This window comes from Onychomys torridus, chromosome 15 (genome assembly GCF_903995425.1).
Source record: "Onychomys torridus chromosome 15, mOncTor1.1, whole genome shotgun sequence".
Classification (NCBI taxonomy): domain Eukaryota; kingdom Metazoa; phylum Chordata; class Mammalia; order Rodentia; family Cricetidae; genus Onychomys; species Onychomys torridus.
In genome coordinates, this window is record NC_050457.1 from 15,170,536 (window position 1) to 15,186,888 (window position 16,353).

General features: G+C 41.1%; 1 protein-coding gene across 4 annotated transcripts in view; it reads left to right on the forward strand.

Annotated features, from left to right (window-relative positions):
• Ssbp2 (single stranded DNA binding protein 2) overlaps positions 1–16,353 on the forward strand; it is a 260,509-nt gene that overhangs the window by 83,822 nt on the left and 160,334 nt on the right. For all 4 annotated transcript variants that reach the window (XM_036206881.1, XM_036206883.1, XM_036206882.1 and 1 more), the window contains exon 3: positions 14,066–14,127. In XM_036206881.1, the coding sequence (XP_036062774.1) occupies positions 14,066–14,127 (62 nt within the window). The remainder of the gene's footprint in view (positions 1–14,065; positions 14,128–16,353) is intronic.

Here is a 16,353-nt window from a genome sequence, read left to right on the forward strand (position 1 = left end):
TGGGGTCACACAAAATAATGAGTTATGAACTAGGAATCAAATTGTCTGTGTTCTTTCTACGGTCATTGGTCTTACACTTGCCGTGTGTGTAGGAAACCCATTGCTGAGATTGCTTCGCTGGAGGGATGGCTTACTTGTGATTCTTTTGTTCTCAAACAAGTGCATACATTAACACTCAGACCATACATTCAAATATATGACCCTGTGGTTGCCATTCTGATTCAAACCACCACAAATATCAAATAAGGAAATTGAAGAAAACACTTCCTATGTTCATGGATTGTCAGTATCAGTATAGTGAAAAATGGCTGTATTATCAAGAATGATCTTCAGAAACAATGCAGTCTCCATCAGAATATAACAAAATTCTTCACAGAAATAGGAAGGAATGCGAAAATTCACACGAGAGCATATAAAACCCCAGGCTGCAGTCTTGAGAAAAAGAACAGTGCTACAGAGATTCAAGCACCCCGTTTCAAGTTATATTACAGGTCTGTGATAACAAAAATAGTGTAGGGCTGGCCCCCAAACAGATATGTAGATTCATGAAATAGAGCACCCAAGTATTAAACCCCTAAAGCTATATGGTTTTACATGTTTGACAACCATGTAGAAAATATAGATTGAAGAACAGGAAGCATTTCCAAATATGGTGCTGGTAAGTCTGATTCCATACGTTGGGAAATGAAACTAAATTCTTCTTACTCTTTGCAAAACTCAGTTGCAGATGTGTGTCAGAGACTTTAATATGAGACTTGAAACTCTGTTGCATAGAAGTATCAGGAAAACAATTCAATCATAGGCATAGATAAGGATTTTTTGTAAAATTCCACAGCTCAGGAAGTAAAACCCAGAAATTGTCGAATGGAATTGCAGAGGTGATGGAGCTGCTGTACAGTAAGCATTCAAGTGAGCAGATGCCCCCCACACAGGAGAGGTTTTTTCTAGCTAGACATCTCACAGAGAGTTAACAGCCAGAGTATATGGAGAAGTCAACAACATTCAACACCAAACACCTCTATCAATACATGAGCTAATGAGACGTCTGTTTCAGAAGATGAAGCACAGATGGTTAATAATAAGAAAACTCTCTCTTGCTTAGCAATCAGGAAGTGCACGCTAGACCTACCTTGAAGTGCCGTCTCACCCTGTAGTAGCTGAATACAAATTCTAGTGAGGATGTGGGTAAAAATTCTAGTGGGGAGCTGTGGACATTTCCAGTCACTGTGGAGATCACTTCCATAAGTTTCTCACAGAGCTCAGTACCATATGACCTCTGTATATCTCCTCTGCATCTATACCTATAGGACTCTAGGTCAGTGCACCACAGATATGCTGTCCATCCATGTTATTATAACACTACTTGTTTAGGTGTTCATAAATTGAAGGATAAATAAATAAAATATGGTAATATGCACAGTGAAGTTTTATTCAGTCATAAAGAAGAATATAGATTTACTATTATCTGGGAAAATACAACTTGAGTTCATTATATTGAGTAAAATAAACCAATTGGAGAAAGGTTATATCATGTATTCTTTCATTAGCAGATCCTAGACTTAGTGTAGGTTACATAAAAGTGTACATGCACACATACACACACACACACACACACACACATACACACACACACACACTGGAAGCAGAAGGGAGGCTGGGTAAGGAAGTAGACTAGTAGATGGGTAGGGTGAAGCACATGGTCAGAGCATAAGATATGCTTGAGAGAAACTGTTGTGATGCCTAGCACTGTCTACAGTGAGTGTCCTCATCAGAGAAGAGTTTCAGGAAGGAGGGAGGATGTCTCCCTAGGTATAGAGTCTTGACATAGAAAAACACTAGGTTTATATATTTAGAATTATTTAAAATATAGAACATACATTCTCTTAAGTGCTCTGAATTTACAAATGGAAGCCTGGGGTGTATTTGTGATATTACTTTGCTGAGCACACGCTAGAGTTCCTGATCATTCCAGTTGGTTATATTTCAGTACCTTTTTTATATCCTCACATCGTAAGTGTCTGCAATATCTAATTGCTTGTGTTTGCTGTGTAGACCACTAGGCTGTGCTTCTGGATGGTGCTCAGTGTTGTGTTACTCTGCCTAAACCTTTCTCCTCTTACGTACCTAAAGGACTTGGATGTCGTCGTTGTTCATTAGGAAGTCTTTCTCAGGGTTCCCTGTTTTTAAGATGTCATTGCAGCCTGCAGGGGCCCGCACAGGAAGACCATTACGTACTTGAGTAGGAGGTTTTCCTACTATCGTCTTGTGAAAGAGCCTATGGCAGTTTAAAATAGAAGGGCAACATCATCAAGTTTCTGCTACGATATCTGAGTTTCCCTGTCCCCTGACTGTAGACAGGGCAGAAGAGAGAAATGAGTGAGTGTAGTATTTAGAGCTTGGCACCCTCCTCAGAGTTCCTTTCACTCTTGACTGGGAACACACAGAGCTAGAGGGTGCTCTTTGTAGAAGGACTCTTTAAGCAGTTGGGTTATATATGACTGTTGACGTCCTATCAGCCCTTCCTACTGTACCCCAGATTTTCACCTCACTCAGAACTGTTACCCAAGAAACTTACAACAGGCAGAATGACTTGCTTGGATTGAGTATTCTGATAAAGGATTGAAATAGTTACTTCAATCTAATGTTTTCACTCAGGTTCAATGCAAAGTAGCCACTTCTTTATATTTTCAAGTTCTCCTTCAGGATCAGTGAGGTTAAAATGACCGTGATGGTAATAAGTTCTGAGTGAAGATCACCATGCTTAACTGTTTCTTCCACTTACACGGCTGGTCATTGAAGCTGAAGCTGTGTCCATGGCATTTGGATAAGCAAGGTGTGTCTCTTACCAGCCCAGCTACTCAGGTGGCCTTCATCTTTGAAAAAGTGCTCCCAATCTAAGCTGTCAGAAATCGGACTGCCCAGATGGTTTTCCTGTTGGTCAGAAAGGTGAAGATCTTAATTATATTAGACCAGCTCCTTTTGCCTTTCCTTTTTTTATAAAATAAAATATAGTAAGATAAAATGAAAACTAGCACAGTGGACTAGTATAAAACAAGCAGGAAAAGGGCCCAAGAAGAGGCACAAGAAAGAGATGTAGATGCAGAGACCAACTTGTTCACAAATTCAGGAATTCCATTCTTTTTTCTCTTTCTAAAGGAAACTGAGAACACTGGACTAACAGTAGTGGTCAAACTATTCTCTAACTAGGTAGCAGTAATGAGTTCAGTGTTACTTTTGATGTATGACAAATTTTAATCACCGCCCCAAACCTAAACCTAGTTTGAGTGGCTTCCCACTTCCTTACTGTAGGTGCTGTGTCTTCACGACCAGTCAATTCAGCTGCAAGAGAATGTTTGGAAACTGCTCAACTCTAGGTCAACTTTAGTACTTTGTACTCATTGCCAGTTGTGTTTTTATTGTTACAGTATTCTCATATCCAGAGAGAATTCCTGTTGGTTTTTGGAATTTTTATAATATTTATGCTTGGAAATGAGGTTGGATATTGTTAACAAATATTAATTATTAAAATGCTAGCCAGGCGTAGTGATGCATACCTTTAATTCTAGCACTTAGAAGGCAAAGGAAAGTGGATCTCTGAGTTTGAGGCCAGCTTGGGTTACAGAGTGAGTTCTAGGGCAGCCGGGGCTACACAGAGATACCTTGTCTTGAGGAAAAAAAAGAGTAAAATGTTGCTGTAGAGTTATACATCCCCCCCCCCTTTTTTTTTTTTACAGTTTACACTCTTGCTAACCTCTTTTCCTGGCCAAGAAGTTGGCCTAAATTGGTAGCCTTGCAGCATCTGATGAATGGGTTGCTTCTTCAATACCCAGTTATTGGACAGTGTAGGCTTCAAAGTTCTGTGTCCTCTTTCACCTGTATAAAGAATGAAATAAAAGTGTACTTGCTAGCCAATGTCTTGAGCTTTAATTGAAGGTCATACAGTCCAACTGTAAGTGCCTTTTCACCAAATGTCTTGAGTTTGAATATGTCCACGTCTTAGATAATTTTCTTAATTTTGAAAGAAGATAATATGGCAGGTTTGCACAGGTTTTACATGGATTAGTACAGTAAGTGGAATAGAATAGTCTGGAAGGTAGCCAGTGCTCCACAGTGTTGCCTTTCACACTTGGGACCAGTCATTTTTCTATTTTTGTTGTTTCTGTGTTTTTTCTTCTTCTATTTTTGTGTCCTTTTTTTGGCACAGTAGTCACTATACATCTTATGTGTACATGAGTGTGTCAGATGTCTGTCACCTGGATGGCCTATGAGAATAAGGCTTTGGGCATGACCCTTTCTCTTTCAAGTCTTCCCTGCAGTCAGTGAACCTTAGTAGAGGAACCACTGAGTTCTCTCGCGGTTCCTTCTTGCTTCTTTTGGGCATTACACGGGCTGCTGCTGCTCTATCAGCTCACCCTTCTTGTCACAGGGTTGTATTCCCTGTAGAATTTCTAATCTCCATGAACTCATGAGAAGGTCAGAGAACAGTGGGGAAAAGTCTTTAGGATTTTATGGATGCTAAAATTGATTAGATACAACTGATACTGGTTGTGTTTTTGTTTTTCTCTTGCCTCAGAGAATTTCCCACTAGCTTTTCTTTTGAGCTGCAATTTGCCTTCTGACTTGTTGAATCCTTGCAGTTTTCCATATTGTCCTTAAAAAAATCCTCCTAGACATCCTGCACTTTTTTTATTTTTTATTTTTTTTGCCAGAGCTGAGGACCGAACCCAGGGCCTTGCACTTGCTAGGCAAGCGCTGTACCACTGAGCTAAATCCCCAACCCCGCACTTCTTTTCAAGATATCATTTGTAAATTTTTTAAGACTTTCGTTACACAGATACTGAAAAGTCTTTCCTTTCATAACCTCCTAATGACCTTTAGAGTAAACCAAAACCAAAACAGCAAAGAACCAGCGAGGCATTTCCCAATAAAAATTATATGTATATGTATACATATATATATGTATATATATATACACACATATGCACACACATACACACACATATATGTATTGATGCATGTATGTACAGATGTATGTATTTTTCATCTTTCTTCCTTCTAAAACAATCAGTGCTGTCTGATGAGACTGCTCATGGAAGGCTGCCAGTGTGGACCATTTGGTAAGGCTCCCAACAGTCACATGACTATGGAGAACTGAGATGTGGCAGGGACAACTGGGAAATGTTAGCTAGCTAAATTTAAATCTGGGAGCCATATGTGAATAGAACAGCATAGTTGTAGATTATTTACTTCAAAGCATGGTCAGATTTTTCCTTTGGTTAATTTTCTTTTGTTTTAACTTTTAAATATTTTTATTTCAGTTGCATTTATTTGCATTTAGTTTGATATGTGCATATACTTATACCTTAGAAATTAGAGGGAACAGCACATTCTTTCTAGATTAGAAATCTCAGGCATTTTATTTGAAAATGAATTGGATACCCCTGATATTCACTCATGAACTGGTTTTATCCTTTATCTTGTTAATTTTTTTTTAAATGGTACACATTTAAAAAGTGTGAGAGAATTTAGGAAAACAGAAAAGTTTAGAAACCATGAGCTTGAGGCCTATCGGTACACGTGTAGAAATGTTCTTGAAGGGACATAGGTCTGCTGAAAAGGTGCCGTGATGACAAGACCAGAGCTTCAGAGGAAGTGTTAGTGGGGCTGTGGAGATGTATCAGCTACTAGAGTGCTTATTACACACATGAGGACCAGAGTTCATACCCTAGTTTTGACTCGCATCAAAAGCTGGGTTCAGCAGAGCCTGTCTGTACCTCGGTGCTTGGGATTTGGTGGTCAGCAAGTGTATGTAGTCAATTAGTGAACTTTGGGCTCAGCCAGAGACCTTATCTGAGAAATACATAGAGGACAATTTCAAGGAAATTCACAATACTGACCTCTTGTTTACGCACGCATGCATGCATGGGTGCACATGTGTGCACGCACACACACCTATCCCTATGCATAGGTGTTACTGATGTCCAGGATTGTCAGCTGCTTCACTTTTGGAGCCACAGGCCTGCCTGCTTGATGTCCTGCTAGCATCTCTTAAAGGCAGAGCTCAACAGAAAGCTCGCCCCCAGCAAGGAGCTAAGTAATGAAATGCCATTTCCAGAATCCCATCCCTAAATACAGAATGGTGTATATAGGGAGGTAGCTGGAACTAAGACATGGGTAACTATGCATACCAGTATGTTGTGAGGGTGTGTATTTACTTATGTTGTTACTGACTTCTTTTGGTTTTAGTTTTTGACACTGAATCTTGGCAGCATCCCTGACTGCCCTGGAACTTGCCATTTAGCTAACGTGGGCCTCAGATTCCTGGAAAGTCTCCTGTAGGTTCATAGATGTGAGCCACAATGCCTGGCAAGTAACAACATATCTAGTTAGAAGCATGCAAAGATGAATAAATGTATGCATATCTCGTTTTTGGTTGTTGACATGAATTTTTATTATACATATTGTTCAGTACTTTGATTTTTTTCATTGATGTAGAAACAGGTTCTGTTGACTTTAAAAAAATGTCATAATTTTCTTTTTTTTTGTGTTGTAGAGTATTTCATTTCCTGAAATCTTTCATGATCTATTTTATCTTATGATGCCCACTATAGACGACTCTTCAGGTTGCTTTCTGTATTTTGCAAATGCAAAAATTGCTTAAATGTACTACATATATATTTAAGCATATGTATCTGAAAAATATGTAAAGATATAAAGTGTTACACACTTGACAGTTTTTATTTATTTATTTATTTTGTAAAGTTATGGGGATAGAGATAGTTCTTAATTTTTAAATTGGAGACTCTTAAGAACCTGATGAATAGTAAATAGGCCCTCACCTTAGAAAAATACGTATCTTTTTTTTTTTTTTTTGCCAACTGTCAAAGGCTTACTCCTGTAACCCAGTTATTGACCCAGATTAAAAATCTCTGGTATAAAACAATAACTACACATGGTTGAAAGTTTTCCTTTAATGGTAATATTTATTTTCTAATTTTCCTCAAATGAAAATGTATTATATTTTTATACACACACCCTTCATTTTTTGTGGGATGTTTGATTAGTCTTTCTGACCATATTTATGAGATGATTCATAGGAGCATTGTTGTGTGAGATAACAAGCATATCACTTGTCCTTACACCATAAGCCATACATCAATTAATGTGTATTTTGTTCATGACTCAGTGTTTGGTTCTTAGCTTATGTAGAACGGCTGAAAATGCTAGATTGCATGATATAGCCAGCATACTCACAGATAAGGACCCAAATCCAAAATATGGCAGAAGAAAAGGTTTTGAGAATTTCATGGAAGTTCCAGTTGTATAGAGATTCTAGCTGGGCCTGTGGTGATAGGAAGAGAGGTAGATAGGATATTTATTCAGGAAAAAGTGTCAGAGAAGGAAAACTCAATCAAGACAGAGAATTGGTTGGCATAGATGCTATCCAAGCATCCAAGCATAGAGGCAAGCCTGGAGCCCACAGCGAAGCCCTCAGTGAACTGAAGATATCCATTTAGGACAAATGTGTTTCTAAACTGTTGGCTGATATGGGTATGTTCTGGCCTTTTATCCACGCCGCTGATTATTAATGTATGGTAGCTAAACAACAGATGTGTAAATGAATGTAATTTTTCAATGGAAGACTTCTATCACCCCTTTTCCAGAAGGTAGTTGTAAATTTGGTGTGATGTGTTTTATATGCACACACACTCAACTCTGCACACACACACACACACACACACCCCTTTGCTTTCAAACAGAACATTTTCCTATTGTACATGCTGTTCTCCTTTCAACTTGTCAAACTAGGAGAGCATGTCTTTTCCATGGTGGTACGGCCTGTTCTTTGTAATGGCTTCATGCTGTCTGGGAGTATAGGTATGAAAATTTGCAATTATGTTTGCTGTTGACATTTCTTAGGTTGTTTCTGATGTTCATTTCCCCAATTCGTTTTGCCTCTTTGTGAGAGGATTTGATTCCCTCCATAGATAAGGCCTGCGTGGACTAGTGAGTTTGGAAGTAGCGGTATCACTATGGGAATGTTTGTGGCTTCGAGTGTTGTTCATTCAGTAATGGTAAAGGAAGGCTCGTCTGTCTGGTAGTCTGAAGTCGAGCCGCTTCTGGTACAGAACTCTAATTTGACGTGGGAAAGGTGAACTCTGGTGGCTCTCCAGCAAACATGTTATCAGGCTGAGAGTGGTGATACGTGTGCTGCATTTGGATTTCTTTAAGAAAGAATAAGATGCAGTGCTTTAAAACCGTCGCTGATTACCTTCAGGCTTCTTCTGATAAAAGACTGTATCAGAAAACACATACTAGCATCTCAGAGTACATTGTCTCTGAAATAGCGTCTCATTGGCTGGCCATTCAGGTAGGAGACTGCGTGGTGACTGGTGTGCAGGGCAGGTTGGACCGTGAGTCTAATCCTACCTCTAGTGCGCCTGGCAGAGACCCATGCCATTTCACTTTCTGTTTTTAGTTGAGAACAGTGGTGGTTTTGTTTCATGAGCATATTATGCAAAGCCAAGGTGAACTGGCATGAAATATGAGAACAATATTTTGAAAACCTTATTATTTGTGAGATAGGGCTGATTCCAGTGCTCAGAATATTTGTGTGTTTGGGCCACATTTGTTCCCTTTAATGAAGACACAAGCCATAAAGATCTGGTAAGGCAAAAGGTGGAGAGAACAACAGAAATGTTTTCAACTAAATTATATCTAATAGGACATCAGAGTATTATTTCTCATCAATATTAATTAAGTAATATTCCTTAGTGTTTATGAACCAAAGGACTGAAATTAATAGATACAAGGAGACAAAAATTGTACATTTAAAAAAAAGTTACTACTTAGGGGAATTCAAATTAAAATCTACCTCACATTTATATGATGTGTTTGTGTTTATTGTTTACATTTAGTCTCCTAACTTCATTGATGGCTTGAGTTTTTATTTAGTGTTCTTAAGATTGATGTTACATTTTGTTTGTTTATTTTGTTGGTAGTACATTAGTTGTTTACTTTAAAATTCTAATTCATTTACATGTTATGTACTTAAGAATTCTAGACTAAGATAGGGACCCAAACAAAAGTGTGCTCAGTACTAACCTCTGTACACCGCAGTGAACTGTCCAGTTAGAGCCTAGACTCTGAAGCTGTGGGGCTTAGCTTCTGCTTTTATACTCTCATGTATATAAATAAAAACATGACAGAGTTGAGACTACAAAAACAGTTAGCTTTGTATCGCTTTCATGACTCATGTATCCTTTTATCTGATTTAATCCTCCCTAATCACCTGAATACCCCTTCTTTGTTTTCGTACTGAATGATAAAGTAGCCCCACACTTACAGGTGTTTACGTTATAGGCTACATGTGAGGGAGAGCATCCATTTTTTTCTTCTTTCTGCATTTGAGTGACTTTGTTTAATACTATACATTCTAAGTCCATCCATTTACTTACAAATTTTGTGATTTCATTTTTTTCTTTAGACCTGAGTAATAATCAATTTTCTTTTTATCTGGCGCTTATTTTAGTTGAAATAATATTATATTACTTTCTCCCTTCCTTTTCCTTCCTTCAGCTCCTCCTGGCTGCCTGCCCTGGAGCTCCCCCTATCCCCTCCTCACACTCTCACATGGAAAGCCTTATTTTCTTTGTTAATGTTTAGTCTTCATTCATCTGCTGATAGCTGCCTGTCTGTTGTGTTTCTTGCTATAGTAAATAGAGAAGTGCAAATATCTGTGTGGAAGGAAATACAGTTCTCTGGCACACCCCCAGGAGCGGAATAACCGGGTCATATTGCAGTTCTAGTTTTAACTTTCTGAGGCACCTCCAAACTGATAGCCATAATGGCTTATTAATTGGCACTCCAACCAGCAGTGAGTAGGGGCTCTTGCCCCTGCATCCTCCCCAACATCTGTTGTGAGATTTCTTAATGATAGCATTATGGCTGGTGAGATGATCTCTTGAAGTAGCTTTGATTTGTATTTCCCTGATGACTATAGATGTTGAACACTTTAAACATCATTGGCCTTTTGTCTTTCTTTCTCTAAAAACTGTTCATTTCATTAGCCCATTTGTTGACTGGCAGTTTTAGTTCTTTGGTATTTAATTTCTGCTATTTTTTTTTAACCAGTCTGGCTGTTAGCCCCAAGTCTGCAGTGCAGCTGAAAGGCCCCCCATTTCTATGGGCTGCTCGTTCTACTGATAGTTTCATCTTAACTTCAGGTAGCCCCGGTCTGTTGACACTTGGGGCTCATTCCTCTGCTAATGAATTCCTATTCAGAAGCTTCCTGCCTAGCCCAGTGTCTTGAAGAGTATTCTCCATGTTTCTCCTAGACGTTTCAACATTTTAGGTTTTCAATTGAGTCTCAAATGTTCCTTGATCTGGCTCCTGCTTACTCATCTAGTCTCATGTCTCAGTGTTCTCTATTACAACCTTTATTCTTGCCCTCCCACTATGTAGGAACTCTCTTAAGTGTGTCATACTTAATCTTCTATATTGGTTTGTAATTACCAAAACTGAGAGATTGTTCCTCTAAGCCAGACCAGAATTATAAACCTTTCTCATTAAAATACAAAGGAACCTGACTTTGTTCTCCAGTGTGGTGCCAAACAGTGATCTGTATGTTTTCAGTCTGAGGGAGGTACCCATAAGTCATCTAGCACTCCAAAACCTACACATCTGTATTTGGAATCTGACCAGGTAGTTGAACATCTTTCAGGGGACTGCTGGGAAAGAGCACCAATGTTCACCTCTTTCTCCCTGACCAGAAAAACAGGATGCTAGTCTGTCCCAGGTGCTTGACTAGATCACTAGTCAAGGCTCAGCGAAGAGTCCAGGTAGACTTCCCTTAGTTTCTCCAGCTCTGAGAAGAGTGGTCTTCTTTTCCCTGTTTTCCAGAATACAGCTTTAACTACAACAGAAGGATCACAAGCATTTGTGTAGAGTTTTGCTTAGAAACAGTCATGGTCCATTAATGTGGCTGTGGAGGGAGAATGAGTGGTTGGATGGTGAAGTCTGAGAACTCTTCCTCAGCAGAGGCCTCCCCAGAGATGTTCCTCGGTCTAGCTCAAGCTTGCAATTACCCAGCTTGTTCCAGAATTTTCCTGCTGAAATCAAGCAGGACACCTGTAACGCTTTTGCAGTAATTGCCGTGTGTACTACATGGTCACCTCCTCCTGTGTGGTAGAGGGTTGGGGGAGACGTGGTCACCTCCTCCTGTGTGGTAGAGGGTTGGGGGAGACGTGGTCACCTCCTGGGTCGGTAGAGGTGGGGGAGAGACGTGGTCACTCCTCCTGGGTGATAGAGGGTTGGGGAGACGTGGTCACCTCCTCCTGGGTGGTAGAGGGTTGGGGAGACGTGGTCACTTCCTCCTGGGTGGTAGAGGGTTGGGGGAGACGTGGTTACTTCCTCCTGGGTGGTAGAGGGTTGGGGGAGAAGTAGTCACTTCTCCTGGTGGTAGAGGGTTGGGGGAGACGTGGTCACCTCCTCCTGGGTGGTAGAGGGTTGGGGGAGACGTGGTCACCTCCTCCTGGGTGGTAGAGGGTTGGGGGAGACGTGGTCACTTCCTCCTGGGTGGTAGAGGGTTGGGGGAGACGTGGTCACTTCCTCCTGGGTGGTAGAGGGTTGGGGGAGACGTGGTCACCTCCTCCTGGGTGGTAGAGGGTTGGGGGAGACGTGGTCACCTCCTCCTGGGTGGTAGAGGGTTGGGGGAGACGTGGTCACCTCCTCCTGGGTGGTAGAGGGTTGGGGGAGACGTGGTCACTTCCTCCTGGGTGGTAGAGGGTTGGGGAGACGGTCATTCCTCCTGGGTGGTAGAGGGTTGGGGGAGACGTGGTCACTTCCTCCTGGGTGGTAGAGGGTTGGGGGAGATGTGTCACTTCCTCCTGGGTGGTAGAGGGTTGGGGGAGACGTGGTCACCTCCTCTGGGTGGTAGAGGGTTGGGGAGACGTGGTCACTTCCTCCTGGGTGGTAGAGGGTTGGGGGGACGTGTCACTTCTCCTGGGTGGTAGAGGGTTGGGGGAGACGCGGTCATCTCCTCCTGGGTGGTAGAGGGTTGGGGGAGACGCGGTCACTTCCTCCTGAGTGGTAGAGGGTTGGGGGAGACGTGGTCACTTCCTCCTGGGTGGTAGAGGGTTGGGGGAGATGCGGTCATCTCCTCCTGGGTGGTAGAGGGTTGGGGGAGATGTAGTCACTTCCTCCTGGGTGGTAGAGGGTTGGGGGAGACATGGTCACTTCCTCCTGGGTGGTAGAGGGTTGGGGGAGACGTGGTCACCTCCTCCTGGGTGGTAGAGGGTTGGGGGAGACATGATCACTTCCTCCTGGGTGGTAGAGGGTTGGGGGAGACATAGGGGGGGGGAAAGCTGCCGGTGCTCTGCACTGAGGAAGCTCCTCTGGGCAGCCTGCCCTGCCCTCTGCAGACTGGTTTAAAACTCCAAAGTTCCCACAGTCCAGTGTCCACTTCTCTCTAAGAGCAGGCTCTGCTGTGATCACCTGCTGACTGTCTTTCCATGGGAGGCAGCTCCTCAAGGCTGGGTTCTGTCTCAGTCCTCTTGTGGTTACAACTGTATTCTCTTTTCTGGTTGTACGTATGATATCCACAAAGGTATTTTACACTGTTCTGATGAGTAAGTTTAATTTTGTTTAGTATAAACCTAAACATGGGTTTTTCTGTGACGTATCTCTGGCTGTTTTGGTATAGGTGAAAATGATGCCAGATTAACTTTTTGTGAGAGTGTCTTCAGGGTAATAGCAGACTACTCAACAGCTAATAGTTACCACTATTTCTGTACTCACTATTTTAAGTGACTTCTTGTACTAACCACTTTAATCCTCTCAAAACCCTTTTTAGGTAGGTAATTACTAGCTGATTTTATAGATGAGAAAACAGAGGCAAAGAAGAGTCTTAACTAGTCCTGGGTTCACGTTGCTAATGCTTATGCTTCATTCTGCTCAAAAGGAATGCAATTTAAATATTCTTTCATGAAGTGTTGTGGCTTGGTGATATCAATGAGGATCCAGACACACTAATTAAAAGCACACTAAATATATCAGCAGAAACATAGGAAACTAGCTAAACTGTTTAATTTAAAAAAGCATAGAAGGAACATTGAAGTGATATGTTTGCATGGAATCATCATCTCCATAACCAGTCATCAGGACTAAAAGATCAAACCAAAGAGGTTGTGCTTACAAAAACATGGATACAAGATTTTACATAGCTGAGTTTTGGATCTCCAAGGAAAGAGTGAGCTTCCTGGCCTCAGGGACTTGAGGAGCTCAGGGAGCCTCAGGGACTACCTACCGCTCTTGGGGGAAAGGTTTCGCTCCGTTTTGTTTGGGCATCTCAGGGTCAGGAAGCAACCAGCCTGCTTCTGCTGAAAACAGTGGAGCCAGCTGTTATCCTCAATCATTGATGCTGGTGGAGCACCCCAACGTTAGCAACTCTTTCCCCTTCCTCCTCCCTTCATTCTCCTCCCAGAGCTGCTCTGTGAGAACTTAGCAGGAAGTTAGTTAATGAATGACTAAAGTAGGAAAGACATTTTTGATGTCAGTTTATTTATGAGTGTGTGTGTGTGTGTGTGTGTGTGTGTGTGTGTGTGTGCATGTGCATGTGCATGTACACACCCAGCATGTGTGGGAAATGTGCCTGCCTGGCATACATCTAGAGGTAGAAGGACACCTCTGGTGTCCCTGCGACGCCCTTTATATAGGTGCCTGGAAATGAGCTTTGGTCACCAGATGTGCACAGAAAATGCCTTTAATGGCTGAGCCACTTCCCTGGTCACGGACCTATGGAGCACCAAGACACCAACGTTTATCACTGAAGTGTTGAGAAGCAAATTCAAGACAGTTATGGTGGCTTCTTCTCACACACCCATTTAGTCTCCTAATCACTGTATAAAAGGAGTATATGGAAAACCTGAAAAAAGAATAACAGGAAAATGATGAAGAACTTCAAATCACTTAGCATTTTAAATGAGGAAAAATGTTGCTTGGTAATGTGTGTGTGTGGGAAAGTACTACAAGGAAAGTATTTAATGTTTTTTTAAATTCATTTTAGATAAGATGGGAAAAAAACATCACATTGGGGGAGCCGCCAGGATTCTTACATTCTTGGTGGTGGTAAGTATCTTTTTATTTCATTTCCCTTGATTGACACTGCATTCCAGTAAGCTCTTTATGACCCCTACACCTGTTTTGATTTTCATTTTCTAAAATTGTCAGCTAAAAGGTAGTATTTGAAAACAAAAACAAAACTTCAAACATTCCTGTGTTGACTTAAAGATATTATTGTTGAATCAAAATGGAATTGGAGCTGGTTTGTGGAATTCCATCCATATGGAGATCTACTATAAGGAACCATAGGATGAAGCTTATTTCCTCATGGTTCTAGAGGACAGTAGTCCAAGGTCAGGGTGCCATAGTGGTTGGTTCCTAATGAGGCCTGTCCTGATGGCTCATAGACAGCATATCCTTCCATGGAGGTGGGAGGGAGGGAAGGCAAAATATCTGCATTTATTCATACAAGGGAACTAATCTCATCATGAGGGTCCTACCCTCAAGATGTAAGCTAAATGTGATTATTTTCCAGAGACTATTCCTCAAATACCATCACACAGGGAGTCAGGACTTCCACGTCTGAACTTGGAGAAGGTACAATTCATTCCATTAGCAGTCTCCTTTTTTGTGTCTCTGTGGCAGATGAGGATAGCACTTTTCCTTGGCTCTTAGCTTACTCACTAGCTCTAAGATTGCTGTCTGTAAAGAGGGCTGCAGGATGTCAGGAGACTAAATTAGTACACTGGTATTGCTGTACTGGCTACCCAGTTTGCTCTTTGAACTCTCTTCTCTTGGGAACATTGCTGGCAGGAGATGGTGATCGGATTGACATATCAACTCTAGGCTAGTCATATCTTACAAAACAGTTGCTCATCTAACAAAGAATTGAATACAAAGGGGATAAGTTAAAATGATCAGATACTGAAATGAATAAGTTTTTTCTTGAGATGGGAGAGCATATTCATAAGAACCTGGTTCTTGATATAATGATCATCAGGTATTGAACTGTTCAAAGAGATTTTTTAAAAAAAAATTTACCTTGAGGAAATGCCTTTTATACTTTTACATTTCATTGTATTTCTATTACATAGTGGAAGCTATTTTTAAAAAGTTTTATTTACTCATGAGGCTTTGAGCAAATATCTCTTTGCAAACCTAGTAAAATGTGTTGCATATTGTCAACAAACTCAGTAAAAGACTTGTATTTATTGAGTGCCAGGCAATATATTTGATACTCTGGATACATCAGTAAATACAACATACATATTGCTACCTTTTTATTGATTATAGTCTTTGGGAAAAGTACATAGTTCAATAGGCAACAAGAAATAAGTGCCTTATGGGGCATATGCAGATTACTTGATAGACATACACTTCATACATCAACTGGAGGAGTTGCTATTTAATCCAAGGCCTTAAGTATATATAAAGAGATAACCAAAGAGGTGTGGAGAAATAGAAAAGGGAAATGTTTTAATAAACTATACTATGGCAAGGATCTAGAGGTCAAGGGAAGAAAAGAATCCTTTACAGGAAGAGTTGAAAGCAGTTCAGAATATTGGAAATTGATGTGATAGTGTGATTGGAGATCGGGGAGTTTGAATATTATTATAAAGACAGCAGGTAAATTTTTATGTAGGAAAGTAATCATGTTAGTAGCATATTCCTACACCCATCTTCATAGCATTACTCTAGCTCCATAAACTAGAGAATGGATGGAGCTAGATTAAGTCCAGAAGCAGCAAAGCACTTAGAGACATAATGTGGGGCAGAGTAGAGTGGTTGTGTGAGATAGGGTAAGAGCTGGGGAGCAAACCAAGTGGAAGGATGTGGCCAGTGAGACATAGGCTGGGTGTGCTCAAGTGAAGCTTCTTAGGTATGCCGAGGAATACAACAGGACATGTTATAAGGCAGTTGTAGGGTCTGCTGTTCAAAGGAGGGGAAGGTAAGTGAATGATGTTCCTTGTGAAGAAAGAGAGAAGTGCTGGGGGCTGGAGAGATGGCTCAGTGCTAAAGACCACTGACTACTCTTACTCTTCTAGACTACTTGGGTTCAATCCCCAGCACCTACATGGGAGCTAACAGTTGCCTCTAACTCCTGTTCCTAGGGGGAACTGATACTGGGAAAACACCAATACATATAAAATAAAAAGAAGTCTCAAAAACTTTTTTTTTTTGCTGGGCAGCACTTTATTTTTATTTTTATTTTTTGGCACATACCTTTAATTCCAGCACCCAGAAGGCAGAGGCAGGCAGATCTCTGTGAGTTCAGGGCCAGCCTGGTCTACA